The sequence below is a fragment of the Procambarus clarkii genome, chromosome 67, assembly GCF_040958095.1.
Source record: "Procambarus clarkii isolate CNS0578487 chromosome 67, FALCON_Pclarkii_2.0, whole genome shotgun sequence".
NCBI lineage: Eukaryota > Metazoa > Arthropoda > Malacostraca > Decapoda > Cambaridae > Procambarus > Procambarus clarkii.
This window is the reverse complement of record NC_091216.1, coordinates 20,627,596-20,647,613: the sequence shown is the minus strand read 5'-3', so window position 1 is coordinate 20,647,613 and position 20,018 is coordinate 20,627,596. Positions and strand designations below refer to the sequence as shown.

The 20,018-nt window shown below is 37.9% G+C and overlaps 1 protein-coding gene across 4 annotated transcripts in view; it reads left to right on the top strand.

The window, feature by feature from the left end:
• LOC123767535 (8-oxo-dGDP phosphatase NUDT18) overlaps nt 1-15,622 on the top strand; it is a 37,087-nt gene extending 21,465 nt beyond the window's left edge. For 2 of the 4 annotated variants that reach the window (XM_069310392.1, XM_069310393.1), the window contains exons 4-9: nt 1,663-1,783; nt 2,897-3,128; nt 5,157-5,262; nt 5,658-5,902; nt 12,587-12,652; nt 13,430-15,622. In XM_069310392.1, coding sequence (XP_069166493.1) covers nt 1,663-1,783; nt 2,897-3,128; nt 5,157-5,262; nt 5,658-5,902; nt 12,587-12,608 — 726 coding nt within the window. In that variant the 3' untranslated portion in view covers nt 12,609-12,652; nt 13,430-15,622. Of the gene's footprint in view, nt 1-1,662; nt 1,784-2,896; nt 3,129-5,156; nt 5,263-5,657; nt 5,903-12,586; nt 12,664-13,429 lie in introns of all 4 variants that reach the window. The other 2 variants (XR_011223928.1, XM_069310391.1) reach the window with 2 other exon arrangements.
• The last annotated feature ends 4,396 nt before the right edge of the window (nt 15,623-20,018 follow it).

Here is a 20,018-nt window from a genome sequence, read left to right as displayed (position 1 = left end):
GTCTCACTATGAAGGATCTCTTGTTTTTCCTCTATCATCATCCTCACAACTATTTTCTTAGTTTGAACTTTACCACTGACTTTCTTGGGACCCATGGCATGATATATAATAAGAACTTTCATGTTCAGAAAAAAAGGAAAAAAAAGAAAAAAAAAAAAAAAAAAAAAAAGGAAATTCTTCACAAAGAATTCTAGCGCGGTTGTCACTAGGTGGGAGACACTGGTAAACTGAAGAGCACCATGTACTCAGTCGGCCCATACGTGTACCAACAAACTCGAGCATCGAGGCAACCTCGAGTACCAAGTCAAATTTTTCAAAGAAATTGAGCTCGAGAACCGAAATATTTTAAAACGGGCATTCGAAAACCAAGGTTCCACTGTAACACTGTATTATCATCTGTAATAGATTAAGGGAGCTGCATTTTGAGTACCACCCATCCATTCCCAATACTTTTCACACTGAGGCATCCTTTCACAACCTAAAACTACCACACCTCTTTAGGCCAAAGAATTATAACCTGCTGTTGAAGAGACTCTTAGTTTTTAGACATTTTTCTAAGTACAGTAGTAATTGCTAAAGGTATTAGACGCTGTAGTATTCTTCTGGAATATATAAATGATTGCATATTACTTGCAAATTAGAATTCCAGTACATACTATTGCTACAGTACATAATAGGCAAAGTACTTGCATACTCTTAGTTTTTAGACATTTTCTAAGTACAGTAGTAATTGCATACCAGTAATTAATTTTAGCTCCTTGAAGGTACTATACTTCAAGGTATAAAAGGTACTATTGGCCTCTTAACAGCATCTGTATTGTGTCTTCTGTGGAGGATAAGTCATATTATGTACAGATATGCTTATAAAGTTCATGACAGCGTAATAATGAGAGTTATATATAGGCCATCAAGCCTAGGCAGAATGGAAGGGAGGCTATCCTACGTTGAAATATTTTGGGAATCTAAATGTAATAGCAACTATCACATGCCTATTCTATTTTAGTCAAATAAACTGTACAAACATGATAGGAAATGTTGAAGGAGAAGTGTTCTTGAATGTAACTGAAGACTGATTTCCCAAATTACAGTCAACAAGAAAAATTTATATATTAATCTAGTGCTAGCAAATGAAACACTAATTTCTTTTGTGAATTTCAGTGAATTTCTTTTTTAGACATATGTTGCTTTCTTATTAGACATCCTTTGTGTGGGTATGTTCTCCCCTTGGTTCATATTTTAGTGTTATTTATTAGTGTTTCATTTGCTAGCACTAGATTAATATATAAATTTTTCTTGTTGACTGTAATTTGGGAAATCAGTCTTCAGTTACATTCAAGAACACTTCTCCTTCAACATTTCCTATCATGTTTGTACAGTTTATTTGACTAAAATAGAATAGGCATGTGATAGTTGCTATTACATTTAGATTCCCAAAATATTTCAACGTAGGATAGCCTCCCTTCCATTCTGCCTAGGCTTGATGGCCTATATATAACTCTCATTATTACGCTGTCATGAACTTTATTCACTTTCATTCAAATTCAGTACATTAAATTTCATTTGAATTAATAATTCTCATTATTGCTATTAATACAGCAAAAGTTAATTATTTTTTTATATGTAACAAAGATAGGTTATTACTGTATTTTTGTTTTATTAAAGGAAGCAGCCAAAAGGGAAGTCCTCGAGGAAACAGGTTTGGAGACAGACATCACCACCCTGTTAATGGTTGAGTCTGCCTCTGGATCATGGTTCAGATTTGTTGTCACTGGCAATGTGTTAGGTAAGGATTAATAACCCAACTCACACTTATGAAAAAATGAGTACAGTAATATTTATGTTGGTCTAGTAAACTGCTAAGATGAGTTAACTATCTGATCTCAGAGTATCGCCTAGTAGTAGGCATCCATCAGTCTCGGCGACTAAGGGGTTGCGCTCTGGTTGTTGATATGGAGTGGCCTCTCCTGGTATTGACCATAATGCTACACCTACGTGTAGCATTATGGTCAATACCTTGCGGTTATCTTCCGTTAATTTAAGGGCTCAACGTCCCCACGGCCTGGTCGCCGCAGGGGATGTTGACCCTGACCAGGCCTCCTTGGTCAAGGGCTCATTTCCAATATATATTTTACTTTTTAGATTTTTTAACATTCAAGCAAGGTCAGGCAGGAAGGAAAAGGTGCTTCAAAAATTCTTCATATTCTACAGCTTCTGACTCACTACATAGCATTTCTCTCTAAATTGGGTATAAGTACCTAGAGACCAAATGCTAAGCAAACAACAAGCAAAACATAGCACATATAAATTCTTCCTCAATCATTAGAATTCCAGAAGTGGTAACGTATATTTGGTTTGGAATGAAGTAAATGAATGCTTATGCAGGTGGCAACATAGGAGCATAGTGCAGGCATACACCAGAAATGGTGCCCTCTGTAAAGATGTTGCTTAAGATGGGTACTTGAGATTTTTACAAAGGTAATGGACTATTGCCAAGGCATCTTAGACAAAATATCATGGGCTGCGTAACTTCATCGGGATGATCTGATGATGGAAGTATTTTGAGGATTAAAGCATAGAAGTAGTAAAAATTCTGAAAAAATACCCTGGCTAGAAATTACAATGCTGAATCTGATCAGATTGGTGCTGGCTCATTCATGTGAGTCCAGATAATCTTTCTGGTTTACATAAATTGTTCAGTTATCCCCTTATTATTGGGGTGTTTCCAAAATTAAGATCTAGATATGGTAGGTTCCATTGTAGTACCCAGTGGATAATAGCTTGCCAAAGTTGCAAAGGAATATAATCCCAAGTTTAATGTGATCTAAAGCTATTTATAATATTTGGTTTAGGATGTGGTTGGTGGCAAAGCTTACAGTTTGTGATGTTCTTCCTTCAGGTGGAACACTCAAGACCCCTGCATGTGCTGACAAGGAGTCATTGCAGGCCAAATGGGTAGAAGATCTAGGAGAACTCAGTTTGCGAGGCAATGACATCTACCCATTGATTCAGCGTGCCAAACAGTATTGTGCACGGCAAGAAGAGCCATGGCATCCTGTATTACTGCCTATTAACAAACCTCATACAAGGTTGCTGCTCAGATTGGTCATTGCTATTCGAAAGAGAGTTAAGTAAGTTCAAACAAAATGTATATAATTTTGTTTATAATATGTAGGTGATAAAATACAAATTATTGACTTCTCACTTTCTGACATAAGTACTTGTTCCTGCTACATAGTATGAGTGAGATCTAATGACATACTGTCTTAACTACATAACAGCCAATTAGGCTTTCTGCTGCTTACTTGCTTAGTAACTTGCTTAGCTTAATGAATTGTGGTGTTCAGTCCCTGAGCCCATTATGTGCCTCTGTAACCCTTTCCACTACCACTCACAAGATGGGTATGGGGTGCATAATAAATGAACTAAACTAAAACTGCTGGTGACTGCCACCACGGGCAGTACTACACCACAAGAAGGTCCACTAGCCCAACTGTCCCACATTCCACCTGAGGGAAATGCAAAAAAAAAAAAAAAAAACTCAAACACAGGGAAGCATGGAAAGAAGGATGGATATTGGAGTGAATGTACAATTAAATGTTTTAAACACTTGTTTGGGGCAAGTTAGAAAATCAGTTGATTGACAAATGTTGCCACAGCTGGAATACATCTAGGCTACAAGTAACTTTGGCAGTTCAGCTTGCATGGAGGATCTAGATGAATGACGAAATGAAAATTGTGTGGCCAGAGAGAGAGACAGAGAGAGACAGAGAGAGACAGAGAGAGACAGAGAGAGAGACAGAGAGAGAGAGAGACAGAGAGAGAGAGAGACAGAGAGAGAGAGAGACAGAGAGAGAGAGAGACAGAGAGAGAGAGAGACAGAGAGAGAGAGAGACAGAACAGAGAGAGAGAGAGACAGACAGAGAGAGAGACAGAGAGACAGAGAGACAGAGAGAGAGAGAGACAGAGAGAGAGAGAGACAGAGAGAGAGAGAGACAGAGAGAGAGAGAGAGAGAGAGAGAGAGAGAGAGAGAGAGAGAGAGAGAGAGAGAGAGAGAGAGAGACAGAGACAGAGACAGAGACAGACAGAGACACAGACACAGACACAGACACAGACACACACTAGAGCATTACATAGTGAAATTGAGCTATTAGATATAAATATAAGCTTAGCTTGCATGAAATAGAAAATAATTTTCTTATTTAATCAGGATGGAATGTTGAGAAGGTTTGGCTGCAGGCTGTTATTGTGTCAGCCTTGCTGACACAATAACAGCCTGTAGTAGTAGCCTATTGGGTGCACAGATTAGTCTCCTTGCTGCATGCAAATTTGTGACTGGAAGCTTTTGAATTTATGTAAAGTATGTCTAGCTTGTCTAGCATTCAACTTAAAATTAGTATGGCCAGGCAAGAACAATTTGAAAAGTTCAGAGCAAGACAAGTGTAGCATATCAACTTGCCCTAACTGTGGCAGGTCCTAACCAGAGGAAAGTTGCATCTTTCCTTGGAACAAACGAGTGAGACAGCTCATGATTTATATATATGTTTGTTAGAATTGAGTGTGTTATGCAATTAAATATTTACCATAAATGCTTCTGCTTTGGGTAGAAAACATACAGTTTGTTTAATGAAATAATTATGAAATTAGTAAACAAGTGTAATTGTTTCTTGCTATAAGTGTTTAAGGAAGTTGGAGGTATTGAAAATTAAAGAGTGCATGAGTCTATAAAAGAATATATATTATGGTTCAATATATATATAAATATCACTACTTTGGGAACCATGTTCCATTAGTCTGTGACTTTCTCTTTATACCATTTGTCATCTGGTTGGTAACACGATAGTTCAACTGTGTTGTGTTTGTGTATCAGTCATTATGGTGGACACATTGAACATATTATGTGCATAAAATATAAAAATAAAACATAAAATCTAACTTCAATATTTTGTTTGGTGTTTGCAGACTTATGGTGCATTGTAATTTTTTTTTTTAAAGATTGATATAGGCTAAGTGTACTGTATATTTTACAAAATGTAATTAAGTATTTTTTCTAGTTAGTAGTGGAAGTAGCACTGAAATTTGTATTCTTTAATTATGGTCATTTTTACTTTTTCTATTACAGTACTGTACAAGTTACTGATCTTATATTCTTTCACAGCAACAGACTGTGTGTCTTGACCAGTGACAAAACCGCAACTCACCTCCCGGTAACTGAGGTTAACCCTGTGAGGTCCCTGCACTCAACTCTAAGGAAGTACATGACGGTAAGCAATATATAATGCACTGTTATTAAAAATATGAGGAAGTTTTTTCCTACTGATAGTATTGTATTAAAAAAAGAAATAGTGAGTTTTTAATCTAAAATTGGATGATGACCACCTCTGCAGCTTTCAATATTGTAAATGCTTCAAAGTGATTCAGCAGTCACTTTATTTTGTGTACAAAATCAAAGAGAAGTGATTTCATGTGTATGTAGCATTTCAGACTCCAGAAAAATACAGCATCCTTTTATTTGTCATAAGTTGAAAAGGGCTGTAGATTCAGTATGTTCAATTTTGAGAAAAAGTGTAACATGATTTTTCACATACTGCACATGACCATAGTTTAGACGATTTTTTAAATTCGATTCAGAAATAAATGTAAGATTTTTTTCTCTCAGGAAATTTTTGGCTCAGATCTACCACCTCATAGACCTCAAGGTGTTCTGAATGTAGAGCTAAAGACTAGTTCACCAAGTGGTAACCACGATGGAATGTGCCTAACACTGCTTGTTCCTATTCGTAAAGCACTTGAGGATGTACCTCTTATTGACAAATACTCCTGGATTGAACTGCCCAAACCTATTGGAGAAGATCTGCTGAATCGGATGGGCAAAAATATGACCGTGCCTTTGAACGTCATACGGTAAGATAAGGCAAATTTCTTCTGAACTACTCATCTTCCCGGGCTTTCATGGTTGACTGAAGCTACTGGGTACATTATGGTTTACTCAAGTTGTGGGGTCTTCTGGTCTGCAGCTCCTGAAAACAACACTGGTTACTTACGGCTCCTGCCATACCTCAAGACTGTGTTTTGTGTTTGCAAAACATCTTGATGACTTTGTGGAAATTAATTTTCTACATTTCATATGTTTATATATTCCCAGCTGTATAAGTGTTATACAATATTTTGGTGATAGGTAACTGGCCTATGGAATCTTTAGACTAGAGTGAAAATCATTAGGTAATACAGTAAATTCTGAGCATGGTTTTGGCAAGATATTTTAAAGAAATGTTTTATTTTGTTAGTTGACAAGTACTGTACTTTCCACTGTTTACAGAAAAATTTCAATGCTATTTTTTTTTTTTTTCTAATGTAAAATGTGAACCAAAAGTTAGTACACTACTTCATTGTTACATTGTTATACTATTTGCAATTAGAGTATATTTTTCAGCACATGACAGATATTAGAGGATTCATTTATTAGGGGGAATTCATTCACAGAATATGTGCAGCACACAAACATTCAAAATTCAACTAATGATTGAATATTATGTGAACATGTGATTTTAGTGTTTTATTATTTAAAAAAAAAAGTAATATTAGAGCAAAGAAATGTATTGTTTAATGGTTGTTAACCTTTACATGGCTTCAATCGCTATCTGTGATTACCTCCTGTGGTAATATTCATTGTTATGCACACCTTGATATATGAATTTTAATTATCTGGGCTGTGTAAGGGTTAATGATGTGATTTAGAGTATGTCTTTTGTATTCCAAAATGGATTGGATGAATCATACATTCAATCATACATCATATATCCAAAAGTACATAATTATAAAATAAGATAGAAAAATTGACACGGTCTTAGAACCCTAACAGGATGGTGTGTACATAAATTCCTTAATTATGTCCTTCAGTTCTGTATCCAAGTTCTTTAAGATTCCTCCCATTTCCAAGCTCTCGAATTCATATCTTTTTGGCAAGTTGTCTACCTCTTTGAGACTTTGAATTACATTTTGAAGAAGCTGTTTTTAATGTCTCTTACAATAATTGAGTTTCCATTTCTTTACTCCTAATCATCTCTTTTGCTTCCTCGTATATGGAAGATAAGTTTTGTACTTGATGATGTAGTTTATTTCAGCTAGTCTCCCTCTCAATCTGTCTTTGTCTTCCAGTTTTGTTTACTTTCTTATCTTACAAACCTGTATTTTTACATACAGTAACTCATGTTCATATTTACATCTTTAGAAGTTTCAGGATTTGTATTACTTTGTCATTCTAATATTCCCTGTCATATATGTGTTATTTATTTGGGTTTCTCATCCATACAATAATTTTTCCTCACATTTCTTCTTTGCTCTGTCTGTGATCATATTCTCCTCCACAGCTAAATTATCTTCATTTCTACTTAATAGTGTTGAAATAGCACAAGTGTAATTACCTAATTGTAATTACCTAAGTATAGTTACAGAATGTGTGTGTGTGAGTGCACGCACACACGCATGTGTGTGTATGTATACATGTGTGCACACGTGTGCATGTATGCATGTGCAGTTTAATCATGATCAACCAATCATGCTAATACTGATTTTTGTGCCAAATGTTACATGTTTTCAAATCTGTTTTCATGTGTTTATAACTTAAACTAGTATTTTTCTCTACCTCACATCAATTCAATATTTGCTTTAATTTAGCTTTAGCTCTTCTATGATGATAACTTCTCTTCTGTAAAAATATTAAAATACTTAGCTCCAATTACAGGTACTTTGGTTGAAGAAAATGTAATTATAGATGTTTTAAATAATGAACTATTTGATCTATAGTAGAGGATCCCACTCATGGTCTCCACTAAAGAGTGTGAGTGTGAGTAATTAAGTGTGTGTGTGTGTTGTTACCTAAGTGTAGTTACAGGATGAGAGCTATGCTGGTGTTGTATCATCTTCCCAGTACTCTTTGTCATATAATGGTTTGAAACTACCGACGGGGTGTATGTGTGTGTTTGTTGATGGGGTGTTATGGGGAGGGGGGAAACATGTGTAATTACCTAAGTGTAGTTACAGGAAGAGAGCTACGCTTGTTGTGTCCCATCTTCCCAGCACTCTGTCAAACAACGCTTTGAAATTACTGACGGTTTTGGCCTCCACCACCTTCTCATCAAACTTGTTCCAACCGTCTACCACTGTTTGCGAAAGTGAATTTTCTTATATTTCTTTGGCAGCTTTGTTTAGTCAGTTTAAAATTATGACTTTTTGTTCTTGAAGGTCCAGGTCTCAGGAATTTGTATGTCAATTTTATCGATTCCTGTTGCTATTTTGTACGTAGTGATTATATCGCCTCTTTTTTTTCCTCCCTCCTATAGTTTGGTTTACTATATTTAATACCTCTAACCTCTCCTTGTAGCTCTTGTCCTTCAGTTCTGGGAGCCACTTAGTGGCATGTCTTTGCACCTTTTCCAGTTTGTTGATGTACTTCTTAAGATATGGGTACCATACAACCGCTGCATCCTCCAGCTTCAGTCTAACAAAGGACGTTGTAACATACGTTTATGTTACGTTGTTGGGTAGATTAGATACAGTGTTTAGTGAGTTTCATATTTATTTAGTAGTCTTGTTTACAATAGTCGGTCGTTGGCATTGTCGTAGACATTCAGACGGAGCTTGGAGCAGAGCAGAGAGCTGAGTGAAGGCTGGAGTCGCAGAGCTCTATGCGGAAGAGCGTGGTGGCTCGATTGGGAATTGTGAGTGTCTAAACTCGATGAGGAGCAAGAGCGTTGTAGCTCGATGCAGTCGTAGTCTGCAGTGTGCTCTGTGTCGAAGCTGTAGCGTCTTGGGGTCGATTAGAACTGTACACGCCGAGTACTACATTCTTGCGGTTGAAGAGGTGAGGTAAATCCAAAGCGTCTGTACTGGAGTTATGACTCACTATGGAAATTGTCCTCTCGGCTATTCACTTTTTGCTTGCTTATATTCGGTGACTACACCTCAGCTTCCTCCAACCGGGATGGAAAGAATGTTACCTATAATTAGAAAAAGGATTATAGCTTCTGTAATTAGTGCTAATTAGTTACTCCATTAAGCTAATGAGAGGCTGTAGTCAGTAAATTGATTGTACTCGCTACAATGTGAACAATTTCTTTAGTATTTTGCCATCCATGTATTTAAAAGCAAATCTGAAGTTAGAAAATGTAGCATAGGCTCCTTGCACAATGTTCTTTGTGTGGTCCTCAGGTGATAATTTTCTATCTAAAACCACCCTTAGATCTCTTTTTTTTTTTTTTATCAGAATTCTTTAAAGATTTCTCACGTAATTTATAGGTTGTGTGGGATCTATGTTCTATTCCACATTCCATAACATGGCATTTATTCACATTAAATTCCATTTGCCAAGTGGTACTCCATATACTTATTTCGTCCATGTCTTCTTGAAGGGCATGACAATCATCAAAGTTTCTTATCTTCCTTATTATCTTAGCATCATCATCAAACATGTTCATATAAGTCTGTATTCCATCTGGTTGATCGTTTATGTAGACAATGAACATTACCAGTGCAAGAACTGAACTCTGTGGTGCTTGTCCACTTGTGACATTTCTCCAGTCCAGTACATTACCTCTGATTACTGCCAGAATCATGTGTGTTTTTGGGTGAACAGAGGCACCAGTTGTAAAAAAAAATGCCCATTTATTTCTGTCAGCTGGGATTCAAACCCAGTTCCTTAGTTGACCAGACCACATACTAGAAGTTGAAGGGACGACGACGTTTCGGTCCGTCCTGGACCATTCTCAAGTCGATCCAGTTCCTTAGACTGTGAATCCCAAATGCTATCTGCTCAGCCATGAGTACCCTGCATGTGTTAATATGAGGAAGGGAAAGTGCGAGTATGGAGAAGGGGAAATGTGGGTATGGAGAAGGGGAAGTGTGGTTATGGAGAAGGGAAAGTGTGGACATGGTGAAGGGGAAGTGTGGGTATGGAGAAGGGAAAGTGTGGGTATGGAGAAGGGGAAGTGTGGTTATGGAGAAGGAAAAGTGTGGGCGTGGTGAAGGGAAAGTGTGGGTATGGAGAAGGGAAAGTGTGGGTATGGAGAAGGGGAAGTGTGGTTATGAAGAAGGGAACAAATACATTTGTTGTACAACAGTATAACAAATCTCAGTCAACGATATTCACCATACTGGCTCAGAAAAAGGACATTATGGGTGCTAAAGTGATGCATCATTACAGACAAATGTTAAAACGAAGGGAAAAACAAATGTCTCTTGACAAATTTGTAGTGAGACAAACAAGCACTGAACCACAACCAGGTCCTAGTGGTATTCAGGCAAAACGTAGGAGAGAGAGTACCCCAGAGAAAACATCACTGCCTGATGTGATAATGGAAGGGGACTCCCCTTCCAAACAGTAACAACTCTCCTCCTCCCCCCTCATCACCATCTTCCATATGCCATCAAGAGCCCTCCATAAAGGTAAGATAAACTTAGGTACTCTACTGTATTGTAGTTAGAAAAAAACATTGTATTCAGTATAAAGTGTATTTGTATGTTAATATTTTGGAGGGTGGGGGAACGGAGTAATTCAAATCCCTTTATTTCTTATGGGAAAAATCACTTCGACTTACGATATTACGACTTACGATCCGCCTCTGGGAACGGATTAGCATCGTAAGTCGAGGCCCCATTGTATTTCCATTGGCCACTGAGGAAGCAAGGCTGACACCACTGTAGGGTGCATACAATTGATCTTGGGTTATCCAGATTGCCATTTGCTAGGGGATGTCCAATTATGCAAGATGGTTGAATAAAAGGATTTGGGTCACATAACTACCAATAAATACACTCATTTGTTAAAAAGGATGTAAATTTCCTGATATTTATTGCTTCTATTATTACACAACTCCCTTTATTCTTGTCACTTTGAAAAAGTAATATAAACGATTAGGTAATTGGTATAAGCAACGAATATATTCAATATAGTGTGTGGGTGATGCAGAAGGTGGCGTTGAGGCAGCTGCAGCCCATAACTCCTCCCAAAACTCTCTTCTCAGTTCCTCCTCCAGCATGTGCCTCTAAATCAGATACTGTACATATTTATAAGCCTCTTCAATTAATTAATGTGTTTTTTCCCAGTATTCACTTCATTAAGGTTGGAATAGTGTTGTTACTGATAGGTTCGTTTGGTGGGTATCCTTACTTTAAGCAGTATTTAGCAGGCAATCATTTGCAATCATGGTCAGTCACAACCATTACACACCTTCATTTCTTCCACAGGAAGCAAATTTCTATGTTATATATAGCTTCTGGTATTATAATATGATGCATTTTTTTGTTATTTTATGATAAAATTTTATGAATGGGATTGTGTGTATAAAGAACAAATAGTGAGAGGTGAGGTGAAAAAAGGTGACTGGCATAGAAAGTTTGAGCCAGTCCACCATTCCTAAACACTGAACACTAATACAGTACATGTTCAACTACTCACATTTTGTTTATGGATTCTAGCGTTATTAAACATTGTATTTCGTATATCTTCCACTTGATCTACTTGATTTAAGGTGAGATAGCTTCGACAGATAATTTGGTTAGGTTAATATTTAGTTTTTCTCACAAGTACTATATGCCAATACTGACCCTCCCCCCCCATCCAATCACGTGAGAAATCACGTGTTCCATTTGTTGTTTACCTGGATACACAAGGACTGTACCTGGATCACATTTCGCACAGATAATGTGTTAATCTGAATGCACATAATTGAGAACCAAATGAAAATGATTAAACTGTTTATTTTATTACTTACAGCTTCTTTAGTAGTTGTAACCAGTGTAATGGTAATAATTAAATCTTTAAAATTGAGTTTGAAAGTATAAGCTGCAGTGGAAGCAACCACATCTCATGGAATGTAAACTTTTCATTTTTATATACAGTACTGTATGTTTATTTTCATAAATTAATTTGTTCATTTATATTTCAAAACAAGTTTCAGTACTGTATTTTCAACAGGGGATGTTAAAAAGACATTTGTTTTATTGTATTTTTAATGTACTTTTTAAGAATACATTGAAAGAAAACTTGTTAGAAAAAAATTGTCCTGTATCTGTTACTATGTCCAGCTCTTACTGATATATTCTGGTATGCATCCATTTTTATACAGGAACTGCCAGTCTTGCTAAATTTTATAAATCTGTAATTTTTTTAGAAAATTTAGCACTAATATAAACAGATGGGTTATATCTGGTTATATTTTGTTTACACTTGATTACAAGTACTGTACTATAAATATATTTGCTCAAACATTATTGTTTGCTTTAGTGTCCCATCTGCTCATATTGTAGCATAAGAAATGTTCATCAAAATTTGCCTTGAACTGGCATCTAAGGTATTCCCAGTGTATTTTTAAGTTGAAATAATGGCATTTAAATGTGTTCTTCCATTTAAGAGCTGTTCTTTAGCTGAAATTAATTGAACAATATCAACAAGAGCATTTTAAGCAAAAGTATTTAATCACAATACAGTACTAACACCCTTATATTTTAAGACACTGTTTTAGATTCACATAGGAAAAAATTAAACACAAGTTACGTTCTAAAGCTTCAGAAACTATCTTAATTTTTCAGAGTGTCTACACTTATCAATTGAGTTTGGTGCTGCTCTTCCCTGGTCACCAGTTGCTGACAATCTCGGTCTGTTCGCGGTCAGTCTCCCAAATCTGCTTCCATACCCTATCATTCCCCTCTTGCATTAATCCTATTGTCCAATAGTCCTCCCCACTTCCCTATGTCCTACATCTTTTAATAACGCCAATCTGCACACAAATACTTCTTGTCTTTCTCAAGTCTCCTCTTTTTCAATTAGCAGGAGTTGGTTCAGCACTCTTGGCACTCTGCATCCCTATTTAGCGTAGTTGATATGATGAGGTCTAGTAATAATAAGCAAAACAAAAGGATGTATGGTATATGAATGTCAAGGAATTAATGTGATGGTTCTTACTGGTTATTCCTATGCACTGTAGTTGTCTTGTTTTTTGTTGCAAATAATAATATATTGTATATTACAGCCCAAGCACCAGGCACCTTTTGCTTGTTTTAGCCTTCCCAGGGATAACATCAGGATCTTCTTGCAATAATATATTTTGTCTAGATAATATATATATATATATATATATACTTATATTTTTGTATTATTTTTTAAAAAAATGTGTGGTATTAAATTTGGGAGGATTACGTTAGGTCAATATTTTTAAATGCTGTATTTTCTTTAATTTTTAAGAATTGTACAGTTTTTATTAACACATTTTACCTTTTAGGAATACATATTAGTAGTTAAATATGATATTGGATCCAAAAGTTGCAATGCATTCTTCATCTTGTGACACGAGCATGGGTTTATTGTTTTTGAATTGTACACCTTGGCCAGTTACTTACATATATTTATGTATTATTCTTTATGTTTTCTTTCAGCTACTGGGAATCATGTGCCTAAGTGCAGGTCAAGTAAGGGAGTAATGAGTAAGGGAAAGTGTGATGATCAGGACCGTCCACCTGGGGTTGTGCACACATACACACAAATATGCACACAACACATGCACACACACTTGCAGACAAACATGCACATACTGTATTTATATTAACTGCAATAATCTGGACTTAAGGCTTTTGACAGAGTCCTACATAAAAGGTTGTTCTGGAAACTGGAACATGCTGGAGGGGTGACAGACAGACTGCTCACATGGATGAGAAATTTTCAGACAGAAAGATGAGGGTGATAATCTGACACAATGTATCAGACAGGGGAAGTATTATTAGTGTAGTACCATAGGGGTTCATTTCTGCCACCAGTAATGTCTGTTGTCTAAGTAAACTACTGTCTAAGCTCGCTTATCCGAACTATATGGGAAGGATCCCTGACCAGATAATTCAGACATTCGAATAAGTAGAATTCTTACCATTGAAGTCCAAAAATGACCACATTTGTAATTTTTTTACATCAAACACCACACCATAAATCAAAAATAAAATTAAAAACAAACTTCAGCTTACCTTGTTGTAGTTTGCCTTCTTTGATTGATTGTCAAATATGTAGTTCTTGAAAATTTATTCAACCTAATCTCCAGTTGCTGTATCTGGATTTCTGTCTGGAAATGACAAAGTTTGTCTGAAATATTATCCAGACGAGATTTTGGCGAGATAACTCAAGTTTTTGGTTCAGCGGACTTCAGATAACCGAGCTCATACAATATCTACCAGAAGGAATGTAGAACTACGAATATAAAAGTATTTGCTGATGATACTAAGCTACTAGGGAAGATAATAGATTTTGTCAATTGGCATGCCTTTCAAGATGACCTAGACAAAATAAATGTATGGAGTAATACCTGGCAAATGGAATTCACTGTGACTAACCACTGCACTGAGCAAAGTGCCTTTAGGTGCTCTGAGAGTTGTGCTATTTTTTTTTAATTAGGCTATATTTTAATGTTTTTTTAATGTTTTCATCACTCTTTGTATTTTGAAATGGAAATAGTTGAGTTTGGAAACATTTTGACATTAACTTTACCTGAACATTTATAAAAACAACAAAAATATGTCCTTGACAATTGCATTAAGAAGTTTTTGCCAAAAACAGGTGCACAGTGCAGTGCAGTGGCTAAAAGCCATGTTATGGAATGTGGAATAGGAGAAAATAGGCCACAAACAATCTACAAATAATTGGAAATGCATTAAAGAACTTTGACAAAGATGATCTAGGGGTAGTTCTGGATTGTTGACTGGCATCAGATAACCACATAAAGAACATTGTGCAGTGAGCATATGCTACGCTTTCCAACTTCAGAATTGCTATTAAATACACACAGGGTTAAATATTAAAGAAACTGTTTACAATTTTTGTAAGACCACAATTAGAATATGCAGCAGTTGTATAGTGCCCGTATCTCAAGAAGCACATCAATAAACTGGAAAAGGTGCAAGGGCATACTACAAAATGGCTTTTGGAACTGAAAAACAAATAATAAAAGGAGAGGCTGGAGGTGCTAAATATGCCAAAGCTAAAAGATAGAAGAAAAAGAGGCGATGTCATCAGTACACAAAAAAATAGTAATATTAATTGACAAAATTTACGAAGAGGAATTCTTGAAACATAGTCAAGATAAAGAAACAAAGTGTTGGAAAAATAGTAGAAAGTTTCTTTTACAAACAGAGTGGAAGATAGTTGGAAGAAGTTAAGTGAGAAGGCAATGGATGTCAAACTGTCAGCTAGTTCAAAGCATAATAGGACATAGTACTGGGAAGACAGGACATTATGTGCATAGCTTTCATCCTTTAACTGTACTCGGGTAATTACACACAATCATATATTTAATGATACAGTTGCTGCAAAATTTGTGAAAATAGTCTTATGGGAGACTATTGCATTGGTAACTCGCAGTGTTGAATGACCACATGTGAATATGATATGGGTATAACTTCTTGTTATTGTTCATGATATCGTATCCATATTATATGACTGCCAGTTACCATAAATTTTTAAATACATCTTGAAGTTTGTCTTTCTTAGCCAGTTTAAAGGGCTTTCAGAGAAATTTATATTTAATTCTGGGAAGTTTGTTGGTCTTCATTAGGAAACATGTGATAATTAATATCTACATTACTTGATTTTTGTTTTCTTTTGGGAATTTGGTCCTAAATGACATTCACTTTCCATCCCTTACTTTTGTAAAATATGCAAGAAATATCAGATATCTGTTTAACAGCAATTTTTCTGGGCAAATCCCCAGTGGTTGCTTCCTCAACCCTTAACAAGCATTTACCCAGTGCATTCTAATGACATCAATTAAGCACCTGTGAACCTTTGCCCCCTCAGTACAAGTATTCTTGCAAATGTATAATAATAATAATAATAATGTTTATTTAGAGAAAGTACATACAAAATGAGTTACAAGAAGAATGTTGGATTTCTAGGTAAAGCAAGTACTGTACAGTATTTACTATGCCTAAAGCCACTAATACGCATCATGTTTTGGGCACGTAATGGTCTTTTTAATCCATCACCAAAGGAACTGCTTTGTGTAAAACAAAAGATTAGCAGCAACTTATTGCTTCCTTCATATAATAATCAGGGTCTCCAGTAATACAACCAGTTATCTTTCTGCTAACTACTAGTTACTGAGCTTCCTGCCACCTGACCAGCAAGTGGTAGTATCAGTTGTGTAACATGATCAGAGGAGTCAGCTGACCTTGCTTTCTACATGCTAATGTTCCAGCTGTGCAGTTGCTGATTTAATTATGATGGTTTGGGTATTCCTTAAGACTTAGGTTTGGCATAATCTATTTATCATTCGACACGCAGCGTGGTTACCAGTCGTCTGCATATTTCTGATTTCAGTTTAGCTTCATTTTCTTAACTGGTATTGATTGCTCAAAGACCAGGGGTTACTAACACATAACTCTTTGTTGCCATAGGTAAGTTTTAGGTGGCCTGGATCTTCAGATGCATATGTAGCTCCCCCACGGGTTTCTGTTGTGGATTCTTTTACATCTAGGCTTCCTCTTAGGGCGTTTTCTTGTGCTCTTCACCAGTTGCTTCCTTGTGATGCCCACCTCTGATGTTGAGCTTCAATTTACTGTCATTTTTCTTGGGTGCAGTGTGATATATTGAGACCCCCCAATGGCCACCTTAGCTTACTCCAGAATGCTTAGTGTTACACTTTCATCTGTGCTTAGTGAGTGTGTGTCCAGTGTCAGGTAGATACTGATCCTGCTGGAGCTGCCCTCTCATTTGATAGCTTATGCTGTCTCACAGTTTTAAGTTCAATGTACTTGGATATAAGTGCCTGTTCTTCCCCTTCATTGCATTCTTCTTGCTGATGACTTGTTTAGTTCAAGGCCCAGGATTTTAAGAGGTTTAACTGGACAGTTACTTGCCATCTTTATCATCTTCCTTGGCAGTGCTAAGTGGCCTTGGGTCGTCTTTCGTCCAGCTGATTTCTCTTCCTGTTCCAGTCTCTGATGTTTTTCTTATCTCCTCTCTGTCCCCCCATTATCCACAAGACCTTCAGTTTCATTAAACTGGCTTGGGCAAGTTCCCTATTTCTGTACATGTACTGTAGCTAGCACCTTGGAGAGTTGACTTCCAGGAGTAACCATGGAGGCTTACTTAGAGTAGAGCATAGAATAATAAGAAAAGCTCCTTACTGAGTAGTTGCCTAATACATTCAGTGGGGGCAGTTGGTGCGTCTAACCTTCTTTTGTAGCTGCTGATGCCAGTTTGGTGATGAACATGTAGCAGGTACCTTAGTAACTATATGACCACAATTATCGTTTGAAGGTGGTGGTTCAGCTTGTGTATTATAATGAACAGTTAACAAGACTATTTGTAAGGTTCCTTATCATGGTGGGGGCGAAGGGCGACAAGTACCCAACAGCACTGCATTGTTGGCTAGGGAAGCAACTAAGTAGCTGCTAGGAACATAAGTTGCATAATCCTGTATTTAATAACTTATATTTAATTAAATAATTTCCTAATTTTAAACAATTCCCTAACTTAATTTTTATGCACCTTTTTAAGGAAATATTTCACCCAATATTTATTTTCTTATTTTGTATTAAATAAAAAATAATTTGTTTACATTGGTCATACTGTATATGTATTCTAGTACGGTATGTTTAATTTTCATTCAATATTATAAAGGAAATAATTAGTATGCATTTGTTTATTCTGTAAAACAGTCTAACTGCATCTTTAACCCTTAAACTGCGCAACGCGCCTGCAGGCTCACGTCTGGTTTGCGCAACGCGCCTCCGGGTATTTGTATTTTTCACGTTCCATTCAAAACTCCCGCGGCTACATGGGGTTCACATCAGCTTCCTCAGGGCTCTTGTAAACAGACGCCATCTTTAAAAAAAATCGTGGTCCACATTCCCGGGTGTGGGAGCCTCAGTAGTGTGTGAGCAACCAAGGCTGGCGCTCGCAGCATGAGCGCACAGCACTGCTGTTCAGCATGTGACCACAGCATCGCCTAATAATGTCAAAATATATATATAACTTGTATTATTTAGCTATGATAGTGTTATATTAGAGCCTGAGTGTGATAATGACTGGGTCAATGTTCAAATATCAGTGATTCAATGCTGTTCACGATGTTCACAGCGCTAGCCACAGCACCAGAGCATTATTTCGTTCATCTAGGAATCTTCAAATGATTTCTTAGGTTCTTTTTCAAAATAAACGTGTGGTCAATTATTCATTTACAGGAATTAGTGACCAGGATTGTGATAATAGCAGGAATGTGGTTATAATTAGCGTTGTGCGTAGTATTGTGGAACGAGGAATTTTGATGAGGGAGGGAGGGCGAGAATTGAGGTAGCCTCAATTGTGTGTGTGGCTGCCACTCTTGTTTTGCTCACCATACTAGCTTAGTGGTTCGCTATGGGCAACACATATGTACATGGGTATATATAGTGTGTGTATATAGTGTAAGAACAGCAACAGGAGAATGTTGAGAGGAGCTATTTTGGTGAGGGAGGTGACGTAATCGTAGCGTCGTCTGCTGTGTGATTTTTCATGCAGTGTATGGTGGCCACTGTACTGTTTGGACACAATACCGGCTTACTTGCATAGTTCTGGTAAATAAAACATGTAGATAGGTATATAGAACATGTGTAATAAGAACTATAGCAATATGGTGGGAGGAGCAATGTTGGCGAGTAAGATGTTGGAGTGAGGGAGACTGGCTGGGTGTGGCTGCTCTCACTCAAGGTGTTCTGAATGTGTTCATGGCCCATACGAGGCAGCTGCTATTGGCCCATACGACGCAGCTGCTATTGGCCCATACGAGGCAGCTGCTATTGGCCCATACGAGGCAGCTGCTATTGGCCCATACGAGGCAGCTGCTATTGGCCCATACGCGGCAGCTGCTATTGGCCCATACGCGGCAGCTGCTATTGGCCCATACGCGGCAGCTGCTATTGGCCCATACGCGGCAGCTGCTATTGGCCCATACGAGGCAGCTGCTATTGGCCCATACGAGGCAGCTGCTATTGGCCCATACGCGGCAGCTGCTATTGGCCCATACGAGGCAGCTGCTATTGCCTATACGAGGCAGCTGCTATTGGCCCATACGCGGCAGCTGCTATTGGCCCATGCGGGGCAGCTGCTATTGGCCCATGCGGGGCAGCTGCTATTGGCCCATGCGGGGCAGCTGCTATTGGCCCATGCGGGGCAGCTGCTATTGGCCCATGCGGGGCAGCTGCTATTGGCCCATGCGGGGCAGCTGCTATTGGCCCATGCGGGGCAGCTGCTATTGGCCCATGCGGGGCAGCTGCTATTGGCCCATGCGGGGCAGCTGCTATTGGCCCATGCGGGGCAGCTGCTATTGGCCCATGCGGGGCAGCTGCTATTGGCCCATGCGGGGCAGCTGCTATTGGCCTATACGAGGCAGCTGCTATTGGCCCATACGAGGCAGCTGCTTTTGGCCCATACGAAGCAGCTGCTATTGGCCCATACGAGGCAGCTGATATTGGCCCATACGAGGCAGCTGCTATTGGCCCACACGAAGCAGCTGCTACGCGGTGTTCTGAATGTGTTGATGGTGAATGTATATAGTGTGTGACAGTGTATAGTGTGTAAATAGATTGTATATATACACAAATTAGCATGATACATAGTAAATATGTGCTGCATATGTGTACACAAGTTTCATGCACGTAACACAGTGTCTACGGACAGTACGGATGTTGTACTGCGATATTATAGTGTACGTGTTCATTATACATTGGATTGGCACATAAAAACAATGAAAATGTATTTGGAAAGGTGCGCAAAAAATGAACGAAAATATATTCGCGGCAACTCGCGCGCCCCGCCCCGAGCGCCCCACCGCCCCCGAGAGCTTACAGCACGGGCGCACGGGGAATGATGACGTCACGCCCCAACTTCCGGACCCCATAGCAGCCAAAGTAAGTACAATTTCGACTTTTTTTTTGCATACCCATACTGAGGGAAGGGTTTTTGACACTTCAAAAAGAAAAAAGAATTTTTTCCAGATAATTT